Source organism: Theropithecus gelada, chromosome 16, assembly GCF_003255815.1.
Source record: "Theropithecus gelada isolate Dixy chromosome 16, Tgel_1.0, whole genome shotgun sequence".
Classification (NCBI taxonomy): Eukaryota; Metazoa; Chordata; class Mammalia; order Primates; family Cercopithecidae; genus Theropithecus; species Theropithecus gelada.
The window spans coordinates 73,654,057-73,677,322 of NC_037684.1; the positions used below are offsets into that span (position 1 = coordinate 73,654,057).

The window sequence follows — 23,266 nt, forward strand, 5'->3', positions numbered from 1 at the left end:
ATGCACCACGGGGGTAGGAGGAGCCCTCTCCACCCCAGGTCCTGAGGTGTGAGGGCCCTGGAGGAAGGCAGCACCCGTGGAACGGAGGGCCTCAGGGAAGCCGCCCTGGTCCTTTGGACAAACAGATTTGGGGTTCAGGAAGGGAGGAGGGGGACTGTGCTTTCCGGAGGGCCCAGAGGCAGGGTTTGGATGGATGGGTGGACAAAGGGGTGGCAGGACGGAGGGGTGGGGTGTGGGGCAGGGCAGCCAAGGAGCAGGAGCGCGGAAATCTCGAAATGACAGGTGAGTGGGGCGTGAGGCCCCACGGATTCGCACAGAAGGCATTAGGCTACGTGTTGAGATGCTTGCTTTTGGTGGCAAGCAGGCCTCGGGGCTAGGGCTATGTGTGTGAGTGTGGGGCCTCACTGAGCCCAGGCATGGGAGTTCATGGACACTCCCTGTCTCCTTCCCGCTTCTCCTCCAGCAGGCAGGAGGAATGAGGCAGATGTGCAGAGACAGGCAGAGGGCAGGGAGGGCAGAGGGAGAGGAAGGGAGACAGACCACACCCTCCTGCAGCGGGCCCCAGGCCCCGAGCTCGCTCCTACACCTGCATCACAGCAGGAGCCCAGGCTCCTCCCAGCGGGCGGAAGCAGTATCTTCTCTTGGTGCTTGTCATTTGCAGGAGAGGCCAACTAATACACGTCCACCTGAAGTTTACCCTGTGCTCCCTACTGCCCCCAGAACAGAGTCCAAGCACCTCTGCCCTGCATTCAGGGTGACCCCGCTCCGCCCCACCCATCGCACCCTCTCAGGCCTCCATGAACAAACCTGGTCAGGCAACACGTTTGTGCTTGTTAGTCAAGGCTGGTCTCCAACTCCCGACCTCAGGTGATCCGCCCGCCTCAGCCTCCCAAAGTGCTGGGATTACAGGCATGAGCCACTGCACTTGGCCCAGACTCTTTTATCTTCCCCACACTGAAACTCTGTCCCCATTCAACACTCACTCCCCATTCCCCTCCACTCAGCCCCCGACAACCATCATTCTAACCATTCTACTTTGTGTATCTATACATTTTACCACTCAGTACCTCGCATAAGTGGAATCATACAGGATTTGTCCCTTGGTGACCAGCTTATTTCACTCAAGGTTCATCCATGTTGTAGCACACGTCAGGATTTCCTCCCTTTTTTTTTTTTTTTTTTTTTTTTTTTTGATGGAGTCTTGCTCTGTCGTCCAGGCTGGAGTGTAGTGGCACAATCTCGGCTCACTCCAACCTCTGCCTCCCGGGATCAAGTGATTCTCCTGCCTCAGCCTCCTGAGTAGCTGGGATTACAGGCGCCCGCCACCATGCCTGGCTAATTTTGTATTTTTAGTAGAGACAGGGTTTCACCATATTGGCCAAGCTTCTGACCTCAAGTGATCTGCCCGCCTTGGCCTTCTGAAATGCTGGGATTACAGGTGTAAGCCACCGTGCCCAGCCTCCTTTCTTTTTTTTTTTTTTTTTTTTTAAGAGACAGGGTCTTGCTCTGTTGCCTACCACTGGAGTGCAGTGGTTCGATCATAGCTCACTGCAGCCTCAAACTCCTGGGCTCAAGCAACCCTGGTGGCGTGTGCCACTATGCCTGGCTAATTTTCTTTTTTGTAGAGATGGGGGTCTCACTGTGTTGCCCAGGCTGGTCTTGTGCTCCCGGTCTTAAGTGATCCTCCACCTCAGCCTCTTGGGTCGCTGGGATGACAGGCATGAGCCACGGTGCCTGGCCTTCTTTCCTTTTTAAGGGTGAATAATATTCCATTGTATGTGAATTGTGTGGATGGTTTTGAATGGCTCTGGGGGGCTCTGTGGTTGTCTCAGTGATTATGGGGTGGATGGACACAACTGGAATGGAGCATGCTCCAGTTTAGGAGGCACTGGGGGACTCACCTACTCTCCACCCATCACCAGGGGTCCCAAGGCCTGAAATGCCATCCTCTTGGGCTCTGTACTTCCTTCGTGTGCTCTGGGCCCTTTGCCCCATGGAGACCTCTCCCAAGGATGAGGGAGCAGAGCCAGCCCTTCCATATCTTCCAGCATCTCTGCCGTGTAAACAGAAAGCTAGACATTGGAGAGCTGGTGAGAGTTGAAGGAATCATGAACCTAAGGGGAGAGAAATGGGACCTTTTTCCTTCCTTCCCTGGAACCCGCCTCACACACAGATGGGCTCCCCACCACTCTGTGCCAACCATGGGGCTCCAGGGACTCCCTGATGGAGATGGGGGTACCTGCAAGGAAAGGGGTGGCGTTTCATTGCCCATTGGGATGTCTTCTCATACAAGAGACTAGCCGAGCCGCCCTCTGTGTCATTGGAGCTGGTTGAGCAAGAAAAAAGAACGAGACAGAGATGGCTGGGCAGAGAGGGGCTGAGCACGGCGCCTGCACACGCGTCTTGCACGGGGATGACGCGTTCACTCCCTCTGGGCCAGCTGCACCCCCAGAGGCTTGCTGGGTGGGCCGCCTTGCCGATGCCATGGCCAGGGACCTGCTGGCGAGGTGAGGGGCCCCATGGAAGGTAGTTGGCGGAGGGTATGGGGGGCAGCAGGAATCTCTCCTCCAGGAACCCAGTGGCGGGTAAGCACTGCAGGGGCTGCTGAGAGCCGCACCTCCCAGGAGCACCAGTTAAGTCTGAAGTCCTTCGCTCTTGCCCGTTTTTCTCCTACCAGCCGATATTCCAGAGGGAAAGCGAGACCCAGGGTGGGAGGAGTAGTGAGGCCTTGACCCCTTCCTCAGGGCCATAGGCCCAACCCTGGCTGGGCAGACGCACATTCACTAAGGTCTGCTTAATAAATTCTCCTGGACCTGGCGTTTTGATGTGGGACACCAGCCAGGAAGGGATCGGAGCTGTTGGGGTGTCTCAGGGATGGAAAATAAAGGTTGGACAAGGGACGGTGGGAGGCAGTAATTGGGAAAAAAGTCATTTTGTGTTCACACTTGGGCCAAATAATAGTGTAAAACTAAAAGTACAGGAGAGCTCTGTACTTTTAGTTTTAAGTGGGGGGCAAAAACCTTGGGGCCCAGAGGTGGGGAGGGAAAGGGGTGTCCATCCCAAATGCCACAGCCAGGGCCTGGGGTGGCAGTGGAGCGGAGGTGAGTCTGAAGCTCGTGTCCTGGCAAAGGAGGGCAGCCCAGAGTGGGAAACTGGGTACAGACATGCGCGTGTGATGACGGGAGCAGAGACGGGAGGACCCATCGGCACAGTGGGAAGGTAGGAAGAACTCGCAGACGAGCCAGGGGCAGTGGAAGGAACAGGACTGGAGGCGAGAGGAAATAACCAGGGGAAATAAACTGCTCCACACAGGGGGAAATGGAGGGGATAACCCCAAGTATTTCAGCCATTACACAAAGAGAGGCTGTCGGGATATTGTCTGAAAACCAGCCCTAGCTATGCAGGATTGACGGGATACATGCGGAACAGTAAGGTCGAGAAGGGCTGGGGACGGTCCGTGTGTGGACAGACAAGACACAAATGTGATGCGCCAGCAGTGTGAGCCGCAGACAGGCGGACCTTCAGCTTAGAACACGTGATGATGAAAAGCAAAACTTATAAAGCAAAAAAGTCATAGACCCGTATGGACTAAGCAAAATGTTGGTTAAATACACAAAGCCAAAGTTACTAGAATTGAAAGGAGAGCTTGATCCAAATACAGTTACAGTGGGAGATTTCAATACACAGCTCTCAAGCCAACCAACAAAAAGGAATGATATCAAAGAATAACCAATACATTTGATTTAATAGGTGGAGATTTTTTTTCCATGTGTGTAAAGTATAGTTGTTAAAACAACAGAAACAGAGTAAAGAGGCTGTGGCTCCCGGGGGGCAGTGCCGGAGCACGGCCCTGCATACTTAGACCTGGGGAGAAAGGGCTCTATGCTCCAGCAGCTCTAGGGTTGGCAGGCAGGGAGGTGGGTCCTCATGTGTTGGCCCTCATCGCAAAGAATGGAGATCTGGCGGGGCTGATGGTGGGCTGGAGAAAGCCTGATCAAGATGCAGCTGTGGCCTCAGTCCCCTCCTCCAAGTCCCCCACCTCTGACTGCAGGTCATCTGCAAAGAGAGCCCCAGCTCAGCACAAGACACGCCCCAGGTCGCCCAAGGCAGTCAAAGCACATGGCCAGCTCGTTGTCATCCAGCCCACTACGCACGATGTGGTGCTCCAGCAGGAGGGCCAGGCACAGGAACAGCATAAATGGGTTCCCCCGTCAGACTCCTGGGGTGGGGGCAGCCCCGTTGGTGGTGTGGGTGGCAGGGACTTTCCAGGATCTTTCTGGGAGCCTACCTCTCGCATCAAGGGGGAGCCTACAGCCATGTTACCAGTGGCAGACGCCTCCTGGTTGGATGGTGGAGATGAGGAAGATGGGGAATCAGGGTGGGAAAAGGAGGAGAGCAGTGGGTGTGGGAAGTTTGGCAAAGGCTTGGAGAGGGACTTGGAGCTAATAAGGGCGGTTGGGTGGGGCAGCTAGACCAGAGGGTCCCTCCTGAAGCCCATGTTATCCATGAGGCCATCCAGGATGGCTTGTCTCAGGTGACACCCCCTGCTACCAGGCCCCTGGCTGGCTGTGGCCAGGTGGTCAATGGCATCTTCAAAGGTACTACCTCCTCCACTGGCAGGCCTCAGCATGTGCCTGTCGCACGGGCCGCCCCCTGTGGCCACCAAAACCAGTGTCTGCCACTTGGCTGGGGGACCCAACCTGTTCTCCCTCATGTTCAGGAGGATCAGGGGGCAGCGAACTTCAGGTGACCTCACGCATGCGGAAGGCATCTTCCAAGGCGAACTCTCGCTTGAGCTCCAGCAGCAAATTCAGAGGAAAAGCAGACTTTCGTTCCTTCTGTGTTATAATAGGAAAACAAAAATTAAAGGACCTATATAGTTTAAGCACCAAAAGAAACTAGGAATTGATTAAAACAGAAATCAATGAGCTAGGAAACCAACACGCATCCCATTCACACTTTATTAGAATGGATGAGCGACCCCACGCATCTACGCATGCGCAATGGGCTGGACGGCAACGAGGTATCTGCAAGCGCTGATGAAACAGACCTGAGCACATCGTGACTTGCAGTTTCCCTGGTAAGGGGGATGGGGGCAGCAGACACGTTCAAGACTAGAAATGAGAACAGAATTTGGAGAAAACTGTATTCCACACTCTGGCAATACGTTTGCAAACCTGGGGGGACGGACTCCCCAGGATATGAGTCTCCTCAAGGGGACGCTGGGTCAGATTCTCGGGTGAAACCTGGCTCGATCACTCACTAGCTCTGTGACCTTATGCAAATCACTTAACCCCTGTGTGCTTCAGTTCATCATCTATCAGATGGAAATAGTGATAGTTCCTGCCTCTTGGGTACTTGTGAGAACTAAAGGGTTCGTAAGTGCTCAGACCTGGTACACAGCAAAGGATCAGGAAGGGGTGGAGTTGTTATTAAACGGTGTCGGCACACAGGCTGTGCATCTGCAAGAAAATACAATGTGCGGGCTGGGTATGGTGGCTCACGCCTGTAATCCCAGCACTTTGGGAGGCGGGTAGATCACGAGGTCAGGAGTTCAAGACTAGCTTGGCCAAGATTGTGAAACCCCGTCTCTACTAAAAATACAAAAATTGGCCGGGCATGGTGTTGGGTGCCTGTAATCCCAGATACTCAGGAGGCTGAGGCAGAGAATTGCTTGAACCTGGGAGGCAGAGGTTGCAGAGCAAGACTCCCTCTCAAAAAATATATATAAAGAAAAAAGAAAATCAATGTGCATTTTCATTTGCATTTGTAAAATCAACTCTTGATAGATTCAAAGTAAATAATAAAACAATAAAAATCTTAACAGAAAATTAGGAATTAATCCTGGGGCAAGGAAACCCTCCTAATCTAAACAAGAGAGTTCCATTTAGCTTTATAAAAAACTTTTATATAACAAAAGATACCATAAATAAAGTCTGTGGACAAATGATAGATTCAGGAAAATACTAGTGATACAGATGGCTGTAATATGCAAAGAGCTCCTAGATACTGACAAGGAGAACACAAACGCCTTCCAAGAAATGGGCAAATGCCAATGGCCATTGCATGGTGAGGAATGCCACCAGACGGCAGGGAAACGGCAGAGTGCCGCACACCGCCAGGCCAGCTGGAACTACAGCAGTCCCTTAGGGCCACCTTGGTGGACAGTCACCGGCAACACCTGTGAAGACTGACAAAGCCAGCATCCCCGGGATCTAACACACAGAAATACACACGCCAGGACATGCAAAGTGGTCCATGCAGCATTGATCCAAAGTGGAAGGCAAAGTGGTCTCCCATCCACAGGGAACACTGTGGTTACTTGCACATTCAACGTGCTTGCCACGGCCACCAGGAGGAACGGACTGCGGCTCCCGGTCGCCCTGGAGGGAGTGGGGTCAGAAGATGCAGAAGAGGGTGCATGATGGGGCTCTGCTTTTAAAATGCTGACAGCTCCCAGTGTGTCACGTACATTTGTGTGTGTGTTAAATAAGCACTGAGGAAAACTTAGGGGAAATATTGTGGATTACTGATGAGACACTCATATTGAGAAAGGGGCAAACCAAGTACACACAAAAGAAAATGTCTGAGCTAAACAATGTGTATTATGTTTGTAAAATTACATTTGTGTGATTATTGTGAAGAAATAACACTTAATTTTTGTTTGCATTTTTCGAGTAAGCATTATATTCTCTGTGTGATGAGGGTGCATTCAATGTCTGTTAAGATCCAGGATGGGGTTTCCCAGGCCCCAAGAGACTGGCAGTACCAACCCAAGCGTGCCCTGGCATGTCCTCCTGGCGTGCCCGCTGGGTCCCTTCCAGGATGGCCGGGGCGTGGGCTGGTCTGCAGAGGCTCTGCAGCTGGGGCTGCAGCCAGGCGGTGACTCAGGCAGGTTCCGCCTGGGCTGGGAGGGCCGGGCATTCCTGCTGTGAGGCTGCCTGTGCCTAACTCACCATGACTTGCACTTTGCTGCCATCTTGCCTGGAGGGCTGACTTAGCCAGGATGGTCCTAGTACCCACTTCCCCTCCCGCCAGCACTCATGCCTTCTGCCCCGCTAAGATGCCCTCGGCAGAGGCTTCCTGGGAGCCAGGGCCTGGGCCTGGGAGCCACAGCTTCCTGGGAGCGGGAAAGTCCAAGGGAGATGGGGTGAGGACTGGGGGCCTCTGCCGCATCTTAGGGGAGGCTCCCCCTTGCTCGCACTCACCTCCCGAGGCTGCAAACCTGCAGCTTCTCTGACCCAAGGCACTATGACTAGCGGCAGATAAAGAGATGAAGAAGCCCCAGAAATCCTTTCCTGCAAGTCCCCAGGAGGTGCGGACACAGTGGGGGAAAGTGTCCCGGGCACAGCCAGTTCTGCTGACTTTGTGCCTCTCCAAAGAGGGGCTCTGTAACAGTAGTTGACTGACTGCCCTTGGCTGGGCACGGTGACTGGATTACAGCTCTCTGTGGCCTTCAACTCCTGGGCTCAAGAGATCCTCCCACCTCAGCTTTCCCGAGTAGCTGGGACTACGTGTGCGCGCCACCATGCCCAGAGGAGTTTCACATTTTTTGTAGAGAGAGGGTCTTGCTTGGTCACCCAGGCTGGTCTCGAACTCCTGACCTCAGGTGATCTGCCTGCCTCGTCCTCCCAAAGTGCTGGGATTACAGGTGTGAGCCACCGTGCCTGGCTGAACACTAAGTCGTACTCCTTCTATCTAAGTATATATTTGTACCCATTACGCAAGCTCCCTTCCTTCCCCCACCTCCCCACCCTTCCCAGCCCTGATAACTACCAATTTATTCTCTATCTTCATGAGATTCACTTGTTTGGCTCACACACGTGAGGGAGAACACGTGGTATTTGTCTTCCTGAGGCATAACGCTTTTAACCAATGGGGAGATCCCTGAGACCTGCTGCCTGATTTTCTCCTTTCTACTCTTTTTTTTTTTTTTTTGAGACAGGGTCTACCACTCTGTCCCCCAGGCTGGAGTGCACTGGCACGATTACAGCTCACTGAAACCTTGACCTCCTGGGCTCAAGCAATCCTCCCACCTCAGCCTCACAAGTAACTGGGTGCATGCCACCATGCCCAGCTAATTTTTTTTTTTTTTTTTGAGATGGAGTCTCGCTCTGCCCTCGTCTAGGTTGGAGTGCAGTGGCGGGATCTCGGCTCACAGCAACCTCCGCCTCCCAGGTTCAAGTGATTCTCCTGCCTCAGCCTCCTGAGTAGCTGGGATTACAGGCATGCGCCACCATGGCCAGCTAATTTTTGTATTTTAGTAGAGATGGGGTTTTGCCATGTTGTCCAGGCTGGTCTCGAACTCCTGAGCTCAAGTGATCCACCCACCTTAGCCTCCCAAAGTGCCGGGATTGCAGGCGTGAACCACAGCGCCCAGCCGCCCGGCTAATTTTTTATTTTTTGTAGAGATGGGTCTCTCTATGATGCCCAGGCTCCTTCTACTCATATAAAGGAAGTGGTTTCCCCTCCCAAAAACTATTTCTAATCTAAACGTTCCTTGAAATTTAAGCAAACTCGCTTTTCATTCATTCATTCATTCAACCCTTTTTTTGCTAGCTTTGCGTGAATTTGCTGAAAATCGTCTTGCTAAATGATTGCTTTTCTGTCCAAGGGATGGTTTGGCCTAGTGGACTGCTTCCATATCTTCGGAGGTCTCCCTTGCGCCAGGATATGGTACGGAACGAAAGTTGAGATCTCTGCCTTTGTGGACATTCCAGTCCATGGGGAGGGGGGGACAAGGAGAGAAGAAAAATAATCAACACATAGTCACATAAGCAAAGATATGCTCGCAGGTTGTGACAGGTTCCTGGAAGCAAGGAAGGTTTTATTTGGGGGGTGGGAGAGGTCAGGGAAGCTGAGATCTGAACATGGATAAGAGTCTGGTGCAGAGTGGAAGATAAAGTGTCCCAATGAGCAAGAACAGCATGTGCAAAGGCCCTGTGGTAGGAAATTATTGCCTGGGTCAGTGAAGGAATGCCAGTGGACTGCAGTGTAGTGAGAATGGTGGGAAGTGGTGCGAAGTGAGGCCGGTGAGGCAACCAGGAGCCAGGCCCCTCAGGGGTTCACAGGCAGTGGGAGGAAGCTTCCCGACAGCAAGGGGGCGCCACCCAAGGATGTGAATCAGGGGAGAGACATGCTCAGGTCCTCATCGTCCGCACGTCTCTCTGGCAGCCACTTGGGAGAAGGCAGCTGAGCCTGGACTCAAGGAGAGTAGGCAGAGGGCAAAAACAGTGGCCTGGGAGAGAGAGAGAGAGTGACAGCCCAGGCAAGGATGAGGCATCAGGGATGGAGTTATTAGGACTTGCAAAGATTAAATCATGCTTGCAATCCTAGCACTTTGGGAGGCTGAGGCGGGAAGATCAACTGAGCCCAGGAGTTTGAGACCAGCCTGGGCAACATAATGAGACCCATCTCTACAAAAAATTTTAAAATTAGCCAGGCATGGTGGCACGTTCCTGTAGTCACAAGGTGGGAGGATCGCTTGAGCACCGGAATTCAAAGTCGCAGTGAGCCATGATGGCACCACTGCACTCTAGCCTGGGCAACAGAGCAACACCCTGTCTCAAAAAAAAAAAAAAAAAAAAAAAATCCGAAAAGCAAGTATCTGTAAGTTTCTATCACAACCCACACTTTTGCCACTACTGGAACTATAACCAAAACCCAAACACGCAAACAAGGATTTTGTTCTTTGTAGATTTGAACTGCTTCTAGGCTCCTTGCTCTGACGCTCCCACCGCTACTGCTGCCACTTTCGACGACACCCACGCCACCTAACCTTTCCAAGATGCCCTCGGCCCGCCAGGCACTGTTCTGGTCACTTGGTGTACTCACTGCTGCGTTGCTGGCTTTTGCTAGTTGATTCCATGGTTCTCCCAGGGGAGGGCCGCTGCCATGATGAGCCAGCTCCGAATGGCCTTCGGCCTTGCATTCTGCCTTCTACTCAGGATCCAAATTCCCAGGGGAGTTGGGGAGGCCTCATGGGGAGCCCACCCCAACCCATGGCTGGCCTGGAGCAGGCACCTGGCTGGCCATCTCACCAAGCAGGAAGGGTTTGCCTTCAAAGATAATCAGCTGCTGCCACCAGAAAAGGGGAGAGGCTGGCACCGGCCTGGGCCCCGCCTGTTCTTCCCCCTCTCAGGAGGCACCCCACTTTGCACCTACCACCCAGTCCAGGCCCCCCCACCAGGTGCGAGGTCCTGCAGATGCTTCCTTCTGCTGTTCCTGGAATGTTTCCCATTCTTATTTGGGGGTCTCGTCATTTCTTGCCTGCACTGCTGGAAGCTGCGGCTTTTGGGTTAGACCTGTCTCACACTGTGCCCTGTCCAAGGGGTTCTCTAAACCAAAAAATAACAGACATTTGTCTGTCTGATAAGCTCCTCAGTGCCCCGCACCCCCACAGCCGGCCTGGACTACAGGCCTCTGTGAGCCTCCACCCCAGGAGTGTCATTCACCTCCACACCTCCTGCTGGCAACAGTGGACACATCGCACCTTCTCGTGACATAGTGTTCCCTGCCTCTGTGCCTTTCTTGTGCTCTTCCAGCCCCCTTGCTCTTCCTTGCCCAAATGCTTCTCACTCAGCTCAGATGATGATCCCTCCCACGGACTCTCACCCCAGCCCCTCTAGCATCCTCTGACTACCTGGTCCTTACCGTGTTCACATGATTTTGAAATTTCCCGTTTATTCTGTCAGTCAATAAAGATTTATTGAGCATCTACTATAGATGCTGTATGGAGAGCACAGCAGTGAATGAACCAAATCCTAGCAGCCAGGAGTTAAGGGACAGGTAGCAAACAAGATATAAATGCTCCAGAGAAAAAATAATGGAGGAAGAGGACAGCATTGCACTATTTTCCACAGCACATTGGCGGAGAGCTGCGTGGGTGGATGGAGGGGAAAAGGGCTCCAGGTGGAGGGAAGCAGGAGGGCCAGAGCACATCCTCAGGACTCATAGGCCATGACGGGGACCTTGTGTTTGCCTCGAATGAAATGGGAAGCAGGGACCCCATGCTGGTAAGCAGCCTGCAGGCAGGTGAGGGTGGCGGGAAGTGCCTGGTGAGAGGGGCCGAGAGTCTGTTCCACACCTGCCTCCTCCCCACAGCGTGGTGCAGAGCAGGAGCCCAGCGAACATTGATCAGAGGGCGTGGGAAGGGCTTTTCCAGACTCCTTCCTTCCCAAGCGTCTCTGGTTTTCGGTGACCACACAGAGTTCTCACCCTCCTTGGCCCTCTTCTCAGCTATTCAACGAGAGGGCAGATTTATGGATTGGAGACGCCCATCAAAAGCTCCCAGCCAGCCGGGCGCGGTGGCTCAAGCCTGTAATCCCAGCACTTTGGGAGGCCGAGATGGGCGGATCACAAGGTCAGGAGATCAAGACCATCCGGCTAACCCGGTGAAACCCCGTCTCTACTAAAAAATACAAAAAAAAAAAAAAAAAAAAAAAAAACTAGCCGGGCGAGGTGGCGGGCGCCTATAGTTCCAGCTACTCGGGAGGCTGAGGCAGGAGAATAGTGTGAACCCGAAAGGCGAAGCTTGCAGTGAGCTGAGATCCGGCCACTGCACTCCAGTTTGGGTGACAGAGCGAGACTCCGTCTCAAAAAAAAAAAAAAAAAAAAAAAAAGCCCCAGCCTGTGGTTCCCCAGGGCTAGGGTCTCTGCCTCAGTGGGGCCCTGTGCACACTGGGGGATGTGAAGGGCCCGGGGCAGCGCTGGCTGGGAGGGGGCCATGCTCTCACTGTGGCTCGTGGCTGACCCCTGCCGATCTTATGTAACCAGAGAACTCAGAGAATCGCATCTGGCGGTGGCAAGTCTGGAAAGCTGGAAGAGCTCCACGCCAGGCTGAATCAATCAGCGGCCCCCATGCCCAGGGCGAACACAGACTGTTTTGAAGATCAGATGTGTGCCCTGCCCAAGCCTTCAGAAACATTCTGGCATTTCAGAAGCGAACAAAAGCAGACAGCCTGGGACCTAATCCCCAAAACCAGGGCTGTAGGGAGCAGAGGTCCAGAGGACGCCACACCCCACATTTGAATATTTTTTTTTTTCTTGTCACGCAAACTTCCTGGGCAGGAACTCCAAGGGCTCAGTGGGCAGGAAGGAGGGTCCTTAAATACGTCCCCTCTTGGCTGTTGCTGTTCCAGGAGCCCCAGTTACCAGGAGAGGCTGTGTCAAAGGTAATCCTCTTCCCTGCTTACCTTATTTTTTCTCTTGTCTAGGTGGTGCCTGCCCTCGGAGCGGGGGCCCTAAGTGTTAAGAGTCCTACATCATCTCCCAGGGGGCTGGTCCCTGCCTCCAGGACCATCATCTCTGGAGCATCCTCCTGGACCTCTGGCAGCTTTGCCATCCCCCAAACCCAGAGGCGGAGGTCCCAGGAATCCGTGGAGCAGAGACACCAAGGTGGCCGTGGGGTGAGAGGCCTTGATGGGCCGTCAGACTCCATCACTGGAGGGAAGGTAGCAGAGCCAAGTGGTAAAGGCATGAACTGCCAGCGGAGATGGATGTGGGTTCAAGCCCCGACGTGCCATTTGCTACCTGTGAGACCAGACAGAGTACTGAGCGTTTCTCAGTCTCCCTTTCCTCATCTGTCAAACGCACTCATCATTGTTCCTTCTTCACAGGCGCCACTCTAGAGCTTTTGTGAGCACAGAAGGCAGTGAGGAAGGGAGGGGGTGCCACTGGGGGGCAAAGTCAACACCAGCACAGGTGAGAGGAGCGGGGTGCAGGAACGTGGGGTATGAGGCGACGGGTGCTGGGGGGCCCCCAGTGCATGCAGCGGCAGCTCCCATTCGGGTGCAGCTGCAACCTGATGGTCTCCGCTCATCTCTGTGAAGTGGCATCTTTGTTAACCTGTTTCTCGGGGAAGGCCTGGGAAGGCTGTCCTGCCCAGAGACCACAGTTCCGAGTGGCGATGCTGGGGTGCAAGACCAGTCCCGTCCCACGCTCACCAGGCTCTTCCCACCTGGGCGGCCTGCCTTGGTGGCTGGTGCCTAAGGCTGCTGCCCTGCTTTGACTGTACAAGGCTCGGGAGAGAAGCAGGACCTTCCTGCAGGGCTGGGGTTGTGGTCAGCAGGAGGGGCCTGGCCCATGGAACTGAGAAGGTCCCAGAGAGGGGGCTTCCCCAGCCTCCTATCAGATCACAGGGAGGGGCCATGGAAGAGGCCCTATCAGATCACAGGGAGGGGCCAGGCTTAGAGCACCCTCGAAGCCAGCAGGTCCCTCCTCCCTGTGCAGAAAGCCTGGGGCTAGGGGTCAGCCTATGGGGAGGGGAGGCAGAGAAAGGATCAGAAGCCACTCGCTGGAAGGTAGGCAGGACCGTATATCTATATACAATATAATTATATATTACTTATGATATATAGGGTTTTTTTTTTTTTTTTTTAAATGGAGATACCCTATTTCTGCTGATGTTAAAAGTTATGCCGGGTCTGCAAGTGGGCTGAGTATCTCTGGAAGGGGAGTCAGGAACTGGTAACAGTGGCCCCTCTGTGGGGCAGCACCTGACAGCTGATGGAGCAGGGACGAGGGCAGTGGACCTTTTTCTGTGTCCGTTTGCTATATTTTACATTTTGTTTCATGAGCATGTATTGCCTATGTTAAAATGCACCAAAATTTAAAAAATACAAGCTCATCGTAAAAAGTCAAACATTGCATAAGAGAAAAACAGATCATCGATAATTCCACCCCCATCAGTTGTCCCATCACGTTGGGGGCTACCGTTCTAGTCCTTTCTTGCATGTTAGAACACACACACGCACGCACACACACACACACACACACACGCTTGGTACGTCTGTTATTCCATAACTCCCTTCCCTTCCCTTCCCTTCCCTTCCCTCCCCTCCCCTCCCCTCCCCTGCCCTCCCCTCCCCTCTCCTCCCCTCCCTTCCCCTCCCCTCTCCTCCCCTCCCTTCCCCTCCCCTTCCCTTTTTTTTTTTTTTTTTGAGACGGAGTCTCGCTCTGTCGCCCAGCCTGGAGTGCAGTGGCCGGATCTCGGCTCACTGCAAGCTCCGCCTCTCGGGTTCCCGCCATTCTCCTGCCTCAGCCTCCCGAGTAGCTGGGACTACAGACGCTCGCCACCTCGCCCGGCTATTTTTTTGTATTTTTTTACTAGAGACGGGGTTTCACCGGGTTAGCCAGGATGGTCTCGATCTCCTGACCTCGTGATCCGCCCGTCTCGGCCTCCCAAAGTGCTGGGATTACAGGCTTGAGCCACCGCGCCCGGCCCTTTCTTTCTTTCTTGATGGAGTTGTTCCATAACCTCTTTTCTTTTCTTTTCTTTCTCGATGAAGTATCGCTAAAAGTAATTATATTACTTACCCCAAGCATTCAAATACCGCTTCCACTGATAGCCTGTTGACTTCTAGCAAATCTCACTAACCTTGCCTTACCTCCTACCACTAATCTAATAGGAGACCTCTGTGATTATGGCTCCATTCTCCTGGTCAAAATGCTGGAGTACAATGGCGCAATCTCAGCCCACTGCAACCTCCTCCTCCCGGCTTGGTTCAAGCACTTCTCCTGCCTCAGCCTCCCAAGTAGCTGGGACTACAGGCGCCTGCCACCACTCCCGGCTAATTTTTGTAGTTTTTTTTTTTTTTAGCAGAAACGGGGTTTCACCATGTTGGCCAGGCTGGTTTTGAACTTCTGACCTCGGGTGACCCGCCCACCTCAGCCTCCCAAAGTGTTTGCTAGGATTATAGGTGTGAGCCACCGCGCCCAGCCTGTAACCTGTTTTCTTTCTTATCCTCAGTGCCTGGGACACCCCTGGTGTAGAGAGAGCCCCTACAAACATGCTCTGAATAGCCTGCTCCACCTAATCCCTAAACACTGCACAGTAATCCCTCACGTGGGTGTGACAGGAGTCATTTAAACCCTCTCCTCTTTCGGACCTTTGGGGTGTTTCCAATATTTCCCTGTGATAGAAAACAGTGATGACTTTCTTATTCGTGAATGTTTAGGAAAGGTCGTAGGACTTCTTTGTCACAGACAAATACTTTTGAAAAACTTTTGCCACATATCGCCGAATTGCCCCCAGAAGGGCCATCCCAATTTGCCACTATGGTTTCGTGTATTAGTAGCAGGAATCACCTTCACACCTCTTTGTGGAAATCTGCAGCTCTGTGAATCCTTGGTGGTCATGGGCGTGCGTCTCCCAGGTGTGGCACGCATGGGTTTACACACCAAGCCTGGTTCAGCTCTGCCAAGAAACCAGCGCTTTTTAGAACAATGGCTTAGCCAGGAGGGTGGTGCTGGGTTTTCCTTTATCGGCTTGCGTGTGCCCCTCCAATCTGATCTGGAGAGTGGCTGACTGTGTGCAGAGCCCTAGGGGTGTTGATCTGGGACTGTTGATACAGCTTTGCAAGCAAGTATCGGAGCGGGAGAGGCCAGGAAAGGCCCTGCCCCAGCACGCTGCCAAGAGCCCCCAGCAGCAGTTCTGCTTAGGACGCGTGTTGCTGCGGGTGTCACCTTCTCAGGGGCTAGCAAGGCAGCCAGGGGCCCCGGCGTCTGAGTGAGGGGCGGGAGAGGAGGCCAGGCAGAAAGCGGACCTTCCAGCGGGAAGGCCGTTTTCCGCAAGGCCGAGCCCGGGCCCAGGGAAGTCCCTTCCTATAGCATTCAGGCGGGGTGGGAGGCGGGGTGCGCTCGTGCCCCTCTGCCAGCTGCAGGTGCTCTCTGTCCCCAGGCACCATGAGCAAGATCAGCGAGGCCGTGAAGCGCGCCCGCGCCGCCTTCAGCTCGGGGAGGACCCGCCCGCTGCAGTTCCGGATCCAGCAGCTGGAGGCGCTGCGGCGCCTGATCCAGGAGCGCGAGCAGGAGCTGGTGGGCGCGCTGGCCGCAGACCTGCACAAGGTGCTCGGGCTGGGCGGCCGCCGTCTGCCAGTGTCGGGGCCTCGCGGCGGGGCGGGGGGCTGGGGGCAGTGCGGCCCGGAGAGGGTCAGGAAGAACTTGGGGCCACCTGGGCCTCCGGGCCCCGCGCCCCCCCCACCCCGCCTCCCCGCCGCCTCTTTCGCCCTTTGGCCTTTTCCTCCTGGCCCGGCCTCCGCGTCCCGCTCGCAGCGTCCCCCATTTCAACTCTCCTGCTGCCCCGACACCCCGAACTTTTGGTCCCCCCCATTCCTCAGCCCCACGCAGGACCACCTGGTTCTCCACACCAGGAACCAGAGCAGCTTGGCACCCCAGAGGGCATGGGGGGCTCTTCCCTCGCTCCCAGTCCTCACAAGGGCTGTTCCGTCCCTCGCCCTGAGCAAGATCAGACGCCCCCGCATCTGCAGACCCCTGCTGTCCCCACATCCTGGCTGGGGTCCGGCGCTCCGGAGCCCATCCTCCCACCGACTACCCTCTTTGCTCCTGCACTTTTATTTTTATTTTATTTCATTTATTTATTTGAGATGGAGTCTTACTCTGTCACCCAGGCTGGAGTGTGTAATGGCGCGATCTCGGCTCACTGCAATCTCCGCCTCCCGGGTTCAGGCAATTCTCCTGCCTCAGCCTCCCGAGTAGCTGGGACTACAGGCGTGCACCACCGTGCCCGGCTAATTTTGTATTTTTAGTAGAGATGGGGTTTCGCCATGTTGGACAGGCTGGTCTTGAACTCCTGACCTCAGGAGTTCCTCAGGAGGAGTTCTCGGCCTCTCCAAGTGCTGGGATTACAGGCGTGAGCCATAGCGCCAGGCCTGCTCCTGCACTTCTAAAGAAATCGCCCAGGACTTCTCATCTTAAACCAGAAACAATAAGGAAACCCACTCCGTTGACTTTACAGCTTCTGTGTTGCTCTTCACAGCCCAAGTTTATAAAAGAGAGGCGTTTTCCGCCGTCTGCATCCCCTCTTCTCACCCCTGCTTCCCGAAGGAGGCCCTGAGCGCCCAGCAGCCCTTGGTCCTGCATCCCCCTCCAGACATCTGAAGGGCCTGGCTCCGTCCACCCTGCCAGGATCCATCTACCAGTGCCCGGATCTATCCCCCGTCCCCAGATCCATCCCCGCCTCCCCAAATCCATCCCCACTGCCTGGATCTGCTCTCCCCTGCCCAGCTCTATTCTCCCTACCTGGATCCATCCCCTTGCCCATGCCTGGCCCCTTCACCCGCTCTCTCCCCTGGGGCCCCACACATCCAAACCTACCTGGGCCCTCCTCTGGCAGAAAGGGGCCTTCTCAGACCCACAGGTCCAAGTGGGTAATCCTGGCTCTGCTTCCCCTGGGGGCCTTCTGCGGCTGCCCCCACCCTGGGCTGAGTGAGCGGCCCCCATCACCCTGGCAGCTGAGCAGTGGGGCTCCTCACTCGCCCCAGCTGCAGGCGGGCCCTGGCCGTGGGAGCTCACAGGGGCTCTATCCCTGCAGAATGAATGGAATGCCTACTACGAGGAGGTGGTGTACGTCCTGGAGGAGATAGAGTACATGATCCAGAAGCTCCCCGAGTGGGCTGCAGATGAGCCCGTGGAGAAGACGCCCCAGACTCAGCAGGATGAGCTGTACATCCACTCGGAGCCTCTGGGTGTGGTCCTCGTCATCAGCACCTGGAACTACCCCTTCAACCTCACCATCCAGCCCATGGTGGGCGCCATCGCTGCAGGTGCATGGCCCTGTGGGAAGGGAAGCTGAGCGAGCACCGTCCACCACCACGGAGCCGAGCCAGGACGAGCTCAGGCCTGTGTGAAGAGTCCTGGGGTCAGATAAGGGTTTGCTGGGTCTGTCACAGGAGGCTGTGGGGACCATGCTATTTAGCCAGGCCTCTTGGTGCCTGAGGTCCAGCCAGGCTCAGGTGTCCGCACCTGATGATGGAGAGAGGGCCTGCCTTCCCCCACCCTTGGGGGGCTGGAGCTTCTGTTACCTAATATGCACCAGGGCTTCCTTCCTAGAAGGGGCCAGCGCTGTTCTACCATCCAGGCCCCCAGAGCCTCTCTCCCCTTTCTGCTTTTCCTCCAACATCTCAGCAACTCAGAGGGCCAGGTGGTGCAACTGTGGCCAGCGTGTGCCTGTGCGTGTCCCTCTGTCATGTGCCGGTGTGTGCTCCTGGGTGTGCCCCGTGGCATGTGCTTGTGTGCCAGTAACTCTCCCATCCACTCTTCCGAGGACACACGATGGAGGGGAGGCTTCAGGTGTGGTCCTTGGGAGGGCAGAGCCTCTGGGTGAGGTACCCTGGGCATAGGCCTGACTCTGTGTGCTCTGCAGGGAACGCGGTGGTCCTCAAGCCCTCGGAGCTGAGTGAGAACATGGCGAGCCTGCTGGCTACCATCATCCCCCAATACCTGGACAAGGTGAGGTGCCCTCCGGGGCCTCATAACTCCATGGCCTCATAACTGAGCTGGGGCCAGGTATTTGGGGGATGAGAAATAGTGAATTCTTGCAGCAAGGGACCAAGCTGGTGGCGCTGAGGATGGTCCTTAGCAGCTGCCTTCTCTCATTGGGGTGAACAGAGCCCCTGGGCCAGGAAAGGGGGTCTACTGCCAGTTACCACCCCCTGCCCCCAAGGTGGGGTGCTGGGCTTCGGGGCTGCTGGTCTCGGCCACTGCCCATCTACACTTGTGAGAGCGAGGAGGGGCTTGGTGTTCGCTGAGCCCCCTGTCTCTCCTTGCTTGGAAGGATCTGTACCCAGTCATCAATGGGGGTGTCCCTGAGACCACGGAGCTGCTCAAGGAGAGGTTCGACCACATCCTGTACACGGGCAGCACGGGCGTGGGGAAGATCGTCATGACGGCTGCTGCCCAGCACCTGACCCCTGTCACGCTGGAGCTGGGAGGGAAGAGCCCCTGCTACGTGGACAAGAACTGTGGCCTGGACGTGGCCTGCCGGTGAGAGGCTTCGGCCTGCTGGGTGCAGCGGCCCTTACTCTGCCTTCCAGCACACATGACTGCACCTCACGCTGTGGGTCCACTCTGAGTAGCACAGACACCCCCTGCCTCACGGAGCAGTGGTCCTGGCAGAAACTCACATGGGGATAGGGGTGGGGACCACGTGCACAGAAGACGCGTGGGGAGTCCCAGAAGGCTTCCTGGAGGGGGAGAGGTCCAGGCTGAGCTCTGTTCGCTGAGTGGGCATCACTGGGGAAGTGGTACTCCAAGCAGAGGCTGCAGAAAAAGCAACTGTGGGATGTTCAGGACACAAGGAACTGTACTGGGTCCAGCCCTCTGCTGGGGCAGGGCAATCTGAGTTCTGGAGAGCAGGCCCAGAGGGGAGAAGAGCCACCGCCACTCGGGGTCTGGGGAAGATCCCGTATCTGCACCTCCCGACCCTAGCCAGGGCTCTGGCCACCTCCCTATCCCACATCTGTGGCCCCCAGAGATGTAGGGGAGCCTGAGTAGCAGTGACATCTGGCTGTGCAGGGCAAGGGCGTGATCAGGGAGCACGAAGGCTGCCCCCAACAGACGTCCTCTAGAAATTCCCTACCAGTCCCCGGTGAACACAATCGGGGCATTGGGTCTTCCTGGTCCAGTGTCTAGAAGTAAGCAGACCGCTTGGGAGGACTCACTGGTGGCAAGGTCACAGCCGATGGCTTCTGCTGACCAGAGAACTCAAGGGTCTGCAAAACAAGGTGCAGCTCTTGGGGAACCTTTTGGATTTAGTCCAGTCTGGGACTTTCACAGACGCATTGCCTGGGGGAAATTCATGAACAGTGGCCAGACCTGCGTGGCCCCCGACTACATCCTCTGTGACCCCTCGATCCAGAACCAAATTGTGGAGAAACTCAAGAAGTCACTGAAAGTGAGTATGGGACCCTTGGCGGGGTGGGATGGGAAGCCTCCCATCACAAAGTGGGCCTGGCCCCTTAACTAACTTCTAGGGATTTGGAAACAGTGGATTTATTTTCTTCTAATATAAATATAATGCAAGCTAGGCATGGTGGCTCACAGCCATAATCCCACACTTTGGGAGGTGGAGGCTGGAGGATCACTTGAGGCCAGAAGTTTGAGATCAGTCTGGGCAACATAGCAAGATCCCGTCTTTGCAAAAAATGTTTTTAAATTAGCCAACCATGGTGGATGGGTGGTGCATGCCTGTTGTCTCAGCTACTTGGAAGGCTGCGGTGAGGCTGGAGGATTGGTTGGGTCCAGGAGTTCAAGGCGGCAGTGAGCTATGATTGCACCACTGCACTCCAGCCTGGGCAACAGAGCAAGACTCTGTCTCTAAGGAAAAAAAAGGTAATGCACACTCACTAGAGATAATTTGGAAAAGATTAAAAAGCATAAAGAAGAAGAAAAATCTCCACCCAGAATCCCACGACCCAAAGACAGCCACTGCTGGCCTGTGTCTGTGCAGCTTTTGGCCATGACGAGGGTCTGCGTCCTCACCCGAAGCCCCCACCTCTTCTCCACAGGAGTTCTATGGGGAAGATGCCAAGAAGTCCCGGGACTATGGAAGAATCATTAGTGCGCGGCACTTCCAGAGGGTGATGGGCCTGATTGAGGGCCAGAAGGTGGCTTATGGGGGCACCGGGGATGCGGCCACTCGCTACATAGGTGCGTGACCCCTGAAGGGCACAGCCCACCTGCCCAGGCCGCAGGGGTCCCCAGCAAGTTCACAGCAAGTGGGCACAGATACTTGATACGCAGACATGACCTCGGGCTGGGTATAAACTGCTTTCACCAGGGAGCCTGGGGTAGACTCTACAAAGGCCCAGAAAGAGGGGCCTCATCTCCCCGCCCCTCTGTAGCAGCAGGAGCAGGGACAGCAGCGGCCATAGGAGCCCCAGGTGTGCCAAGCCGTGAGGGGCCCCCAGTGCCCAGGCTGTGGGTCACCACATGGGGCCCACTTGGCCCCGAGTTTGTCAAGGAGACAAGAAAATTCTGGCAGGGCATCGGGTGGCCGGCGGGTGCAGTGCCTGCTCCTGGAGACAGATCTCGGGTCCTTCCATACAGGTTAACCTGTAGTTGTCCCCAGTGGTCTGCCCAGATGGCACCCGGGACAAAGGTGCCTGCGGCACCTCTCTGGGGCCTCGTCCCTGCCCTTTTCCAAGCCTGGGCAGCTTCGCCTGGAATAGGTTGGGTCTAGGTGCTTGCACTTTCCAACCGCGTGGGGGTCTCTGTGCCATCCAACTCTGGCTCGTTTCCTGCCTCAGCCCCCACCATCCTCACGGACGTGGACCCCCAGTCCCCGGTGATGCAGGAGGAGATCTTCGGGCCTGTGCTGCCCATCGTGTGCGTGCGCAGCCTGGAGGAGGCCATCCAGTTCATCAACCAGCGCGAGAAGCCCCTGGCCCTCTACGTGTTCTCCAGCAACGACAAGGTGGGCAGTGGGCCTGGGGTGCCCTCCTTCAGGGTCCTCGCGCCCACAGACCTGGGTTCAAACTGCAGCTTCACTGTTCTCTGGCTGTGTGACCTTGGGCAAGTCACTGGATCTTTCTGAGCTCCTTTCACCTCATCTCTAAAATCAGGACAGCAGCATCACCTGAGGGCATTGAATGAGCGATCCCTGCCCAAGGCCCTGCACACAGGCGTGGGGGCGGCTGCTGTCGCTCTTTGCTCGTGTGGTGCTGAGGGCCACGCGGTCTGCGGGAAGAGCGGGAGACGGTGGCTAGGGCTCTGCCTCCACCTGCTCCTGTCCCTGTGGCTCCAGGCTGTACCCAGGCAGGGTGGGGTGGGGGGCTGTGGCATCCTGTGGACAGGAGACTGAGGTCAGTGGCTGCGTCCTGGTGCAGGTGATTAAGAAGATGATTGCAGAGACATCCAGCGGTGGGGTGACGGCCAACGATGTCATCGTCCACATCACCTTGCACTCTCTGCCCTTCGGGGGAGTGGGTGAGTCTGGGGCTGAGCTTGCTGCCTCCCTGCCTCCCTCGGGGGCCCCCAGGGTTGGGCACCCTCACCCAGCAAATTCAGGAGGGGCCGCCTCCTGTGGCCCAGGCCGCAGCTTCCCGCTAACCTCTTCCATTTGGGCCTTGGCCTCTGCCTGCCATCCATCAGACACACTTAACCTGGGAGTCTAGAGGGTCCTAGAGGTCACCTGGTGCACCAGCCTGTTTCATGGAGGCCTGAGAAAGGTGACCCAGGTCAAAGGTCACACAGCCATTTAGTGGCAGAGCTGGGATTAGACCCTTGCTGGGCACTCCCACTGTTGTCCCCAGCGTGGATGCCCTGGGGACACCCTGGACATTGGCCACCCTCAGGAGGCCCAGAAAAGGGCCACAACCTGGGGCTGGGTGCTGAGGGCCCCAGGATTTGAGGGAAGGATGGGTGATGATGGCTGGGGCTCTGCCTGTCTGTCCCTGTGGTTCTGGGATACACCCAACAAGGTGGAGAGGGAAGCCTGGGGCATCCTGGGGGCAGGATGCTGAGCCCTGAATCGACTTCTCCTCCGCAGGGAACAGCGGCATGGGGTCCTACCACGGCAAGAAGAGCTTTGAGACCTTCTCTCACCGCCGCTCTTGCCTGGTGAGGTCTCTGATGAATGATGAAGCCCTGAAAGTCAGATACCCCCCGAGCCCGGCCAAGGTGAGAGGGGGAAGGGGCTGTGGGTGGGGGGAGACCAGGCTGTGTGGGACCAGGGCCTGGGGATCACTGCCTGCTCCGTGTCCCTTTCACAGATGACCTGGCACTGAGGAGGGGCTGCTCCGCCTGGCCTGGCCACACAGTGTCCCATCAGAGTGCGGACCACCCTCACTGGCTCTCCTGGCCCTGGGAGAGTCACTCCTGCAGCCCCAGCCCAGCCCCGCTCCTCTGCTGACCTGCTGTCCTGTGCACACCCCACTCCCACATGGGCCCGGGCCTCACCACTCCAAGTCCCCACCCCATTCTAGACCAATAAAGAGATGAATACAATTTTCTAACTCAGCAAATGCAGGCATATGGCGCTTCTTATGCAGCACTGAACCCACCGACCTGTCCTGCCTGATCCCACTGTCCCACGAAGCGTGGTCACTGACGTGCCAGCAAAGGCCTCTCATCAGCTGGTGGGGCCTTGTGCCAGGAGGCCATGTACAGTGTCAGGGTGACACTCATCTTCCTTTTAGCCTTGGGGAGGTCAGCTCCATCTCTGGTGTGTTCAGCCAAGGAGAGCCTGAGGAGGCTGAGCCTTGTGGGCACAGCGGTTCAGATACGGAGAGCTGATGCTCGCTCTTCCCAGACTAGCTTCACTATCTCGGGCAGGGGTCACTTTGTGAGACGATGCAGTAGTCAACACAAAACGCCTTGGTTATGGCATAGTGCTGCTCATGGGGGCAAAGGACCCGAGGCCAGGCAGCACCAGCACCCACGGCCAGGACAGGGTCCGGCAAGGCGAGTCTGAGCTGGGTGTTCTGGGGGCTGGTGAGACCCAGAGCCAGGAAGCTTCCCAGCCTGG

The 23,266-nt window shown here is 55.8% G+C and overlaps 1 protein-coding gene and 1 pseudogene across 7 annotated transcripts; one reads left to right on the forward strand and one right to left on the reverse strand.

Moving 5' to 3' along the window:
• Nucleotides 1-3,994: 3,994 nt before the first annotated feature.
• On the reverse strand, nucleotides 3,995-6,979 carry LOC112610186 (annotated as a pseudogene).
• A 4,971-nt stretch (nucleotides 6,980-11,950) lies between these two features.
• Nucleotides 11,951-22,763, forward strand: ALDH3A1 (aldehyde dehydrogenase 3 family member A1). 7 transcript variants are annotated; one of them, XR_003116198.1, is made up of 11 exons: nucleotides 11,951-12,173; nucleotides 15,680-15,846; nucleotides 17,333-17,564; nucleotides 18,164-18,249; nucleotides 18,575-18,783; nucleotides 19,576-19,693; nucleotides 20,307-20,452; nucleotides 21,048-21,214; nucleotides 21,627-21,726; nucleotides 22,289-22,419; nucleotides 22,512-22,763. XR_003116198.1 is itself a non-coding variant. In XM_025362066.1 (11 exons), the coding sequence occupies exons 2-11, from the start codon at nucleotides 15,685-15,687 to the stop codon at nucleotides 22,524-22,526; spliced, it is 1,359 nt and encodes a 452-aa protein (XP_025217851.1). In that variant the 5' UTR covers nucleotides 11,953-12,173; nucleotides 15,680-15,684; the 3' UTR covers nucleotides 22,527-22,763. The 7 variants fall into 7 exon arrangements, 5 of the variants coding, with proteins under 5 accessions (XP_025217852.1, XP_025217851.1, XP_025217849.1 ...); XM_025362066.1 differs by having other exon boundaries at nucleotides 11,953-12,173; nucleotides 20,310-20,448; XM_025362064.1 differs by having other exon boundaries at nucleotides 11,955-12,173; nucleotides 20,307-20,448.
• The last annotated feature ends 503 nt before the right edge of the window (nucleotides 22,764-23,266 follow it).

What these genes read in the sequence shown, in the direction of transcription:
- ALDH3A1 (XM_025362064.1), top strand. Translation starts at nt 15,685, where the DNA reads ATGAGCAAGATCAGCGAGGCCGTGAAGCGCGCCCGCGCCGCCTTCAGC. An exon ending in GGTGGGCGCCATCGCTGCAG is followed by an intron (nt 17,565 to 18,163) that starts GTGCATGGCCCT and finishes TGTGCTCTGCAG; the next exon opens with GGAACGCGGTGGTCCTCAAG. An exon ending in TGTTCTCCAGCAACGACAAG is followed by an intron (nt 21,215 to 21,626) that starts GTGGGCAGTGGG and finishes GTCCTGGTGCAG; the next exon opens with GTGATTAAGAAGATGATTGC.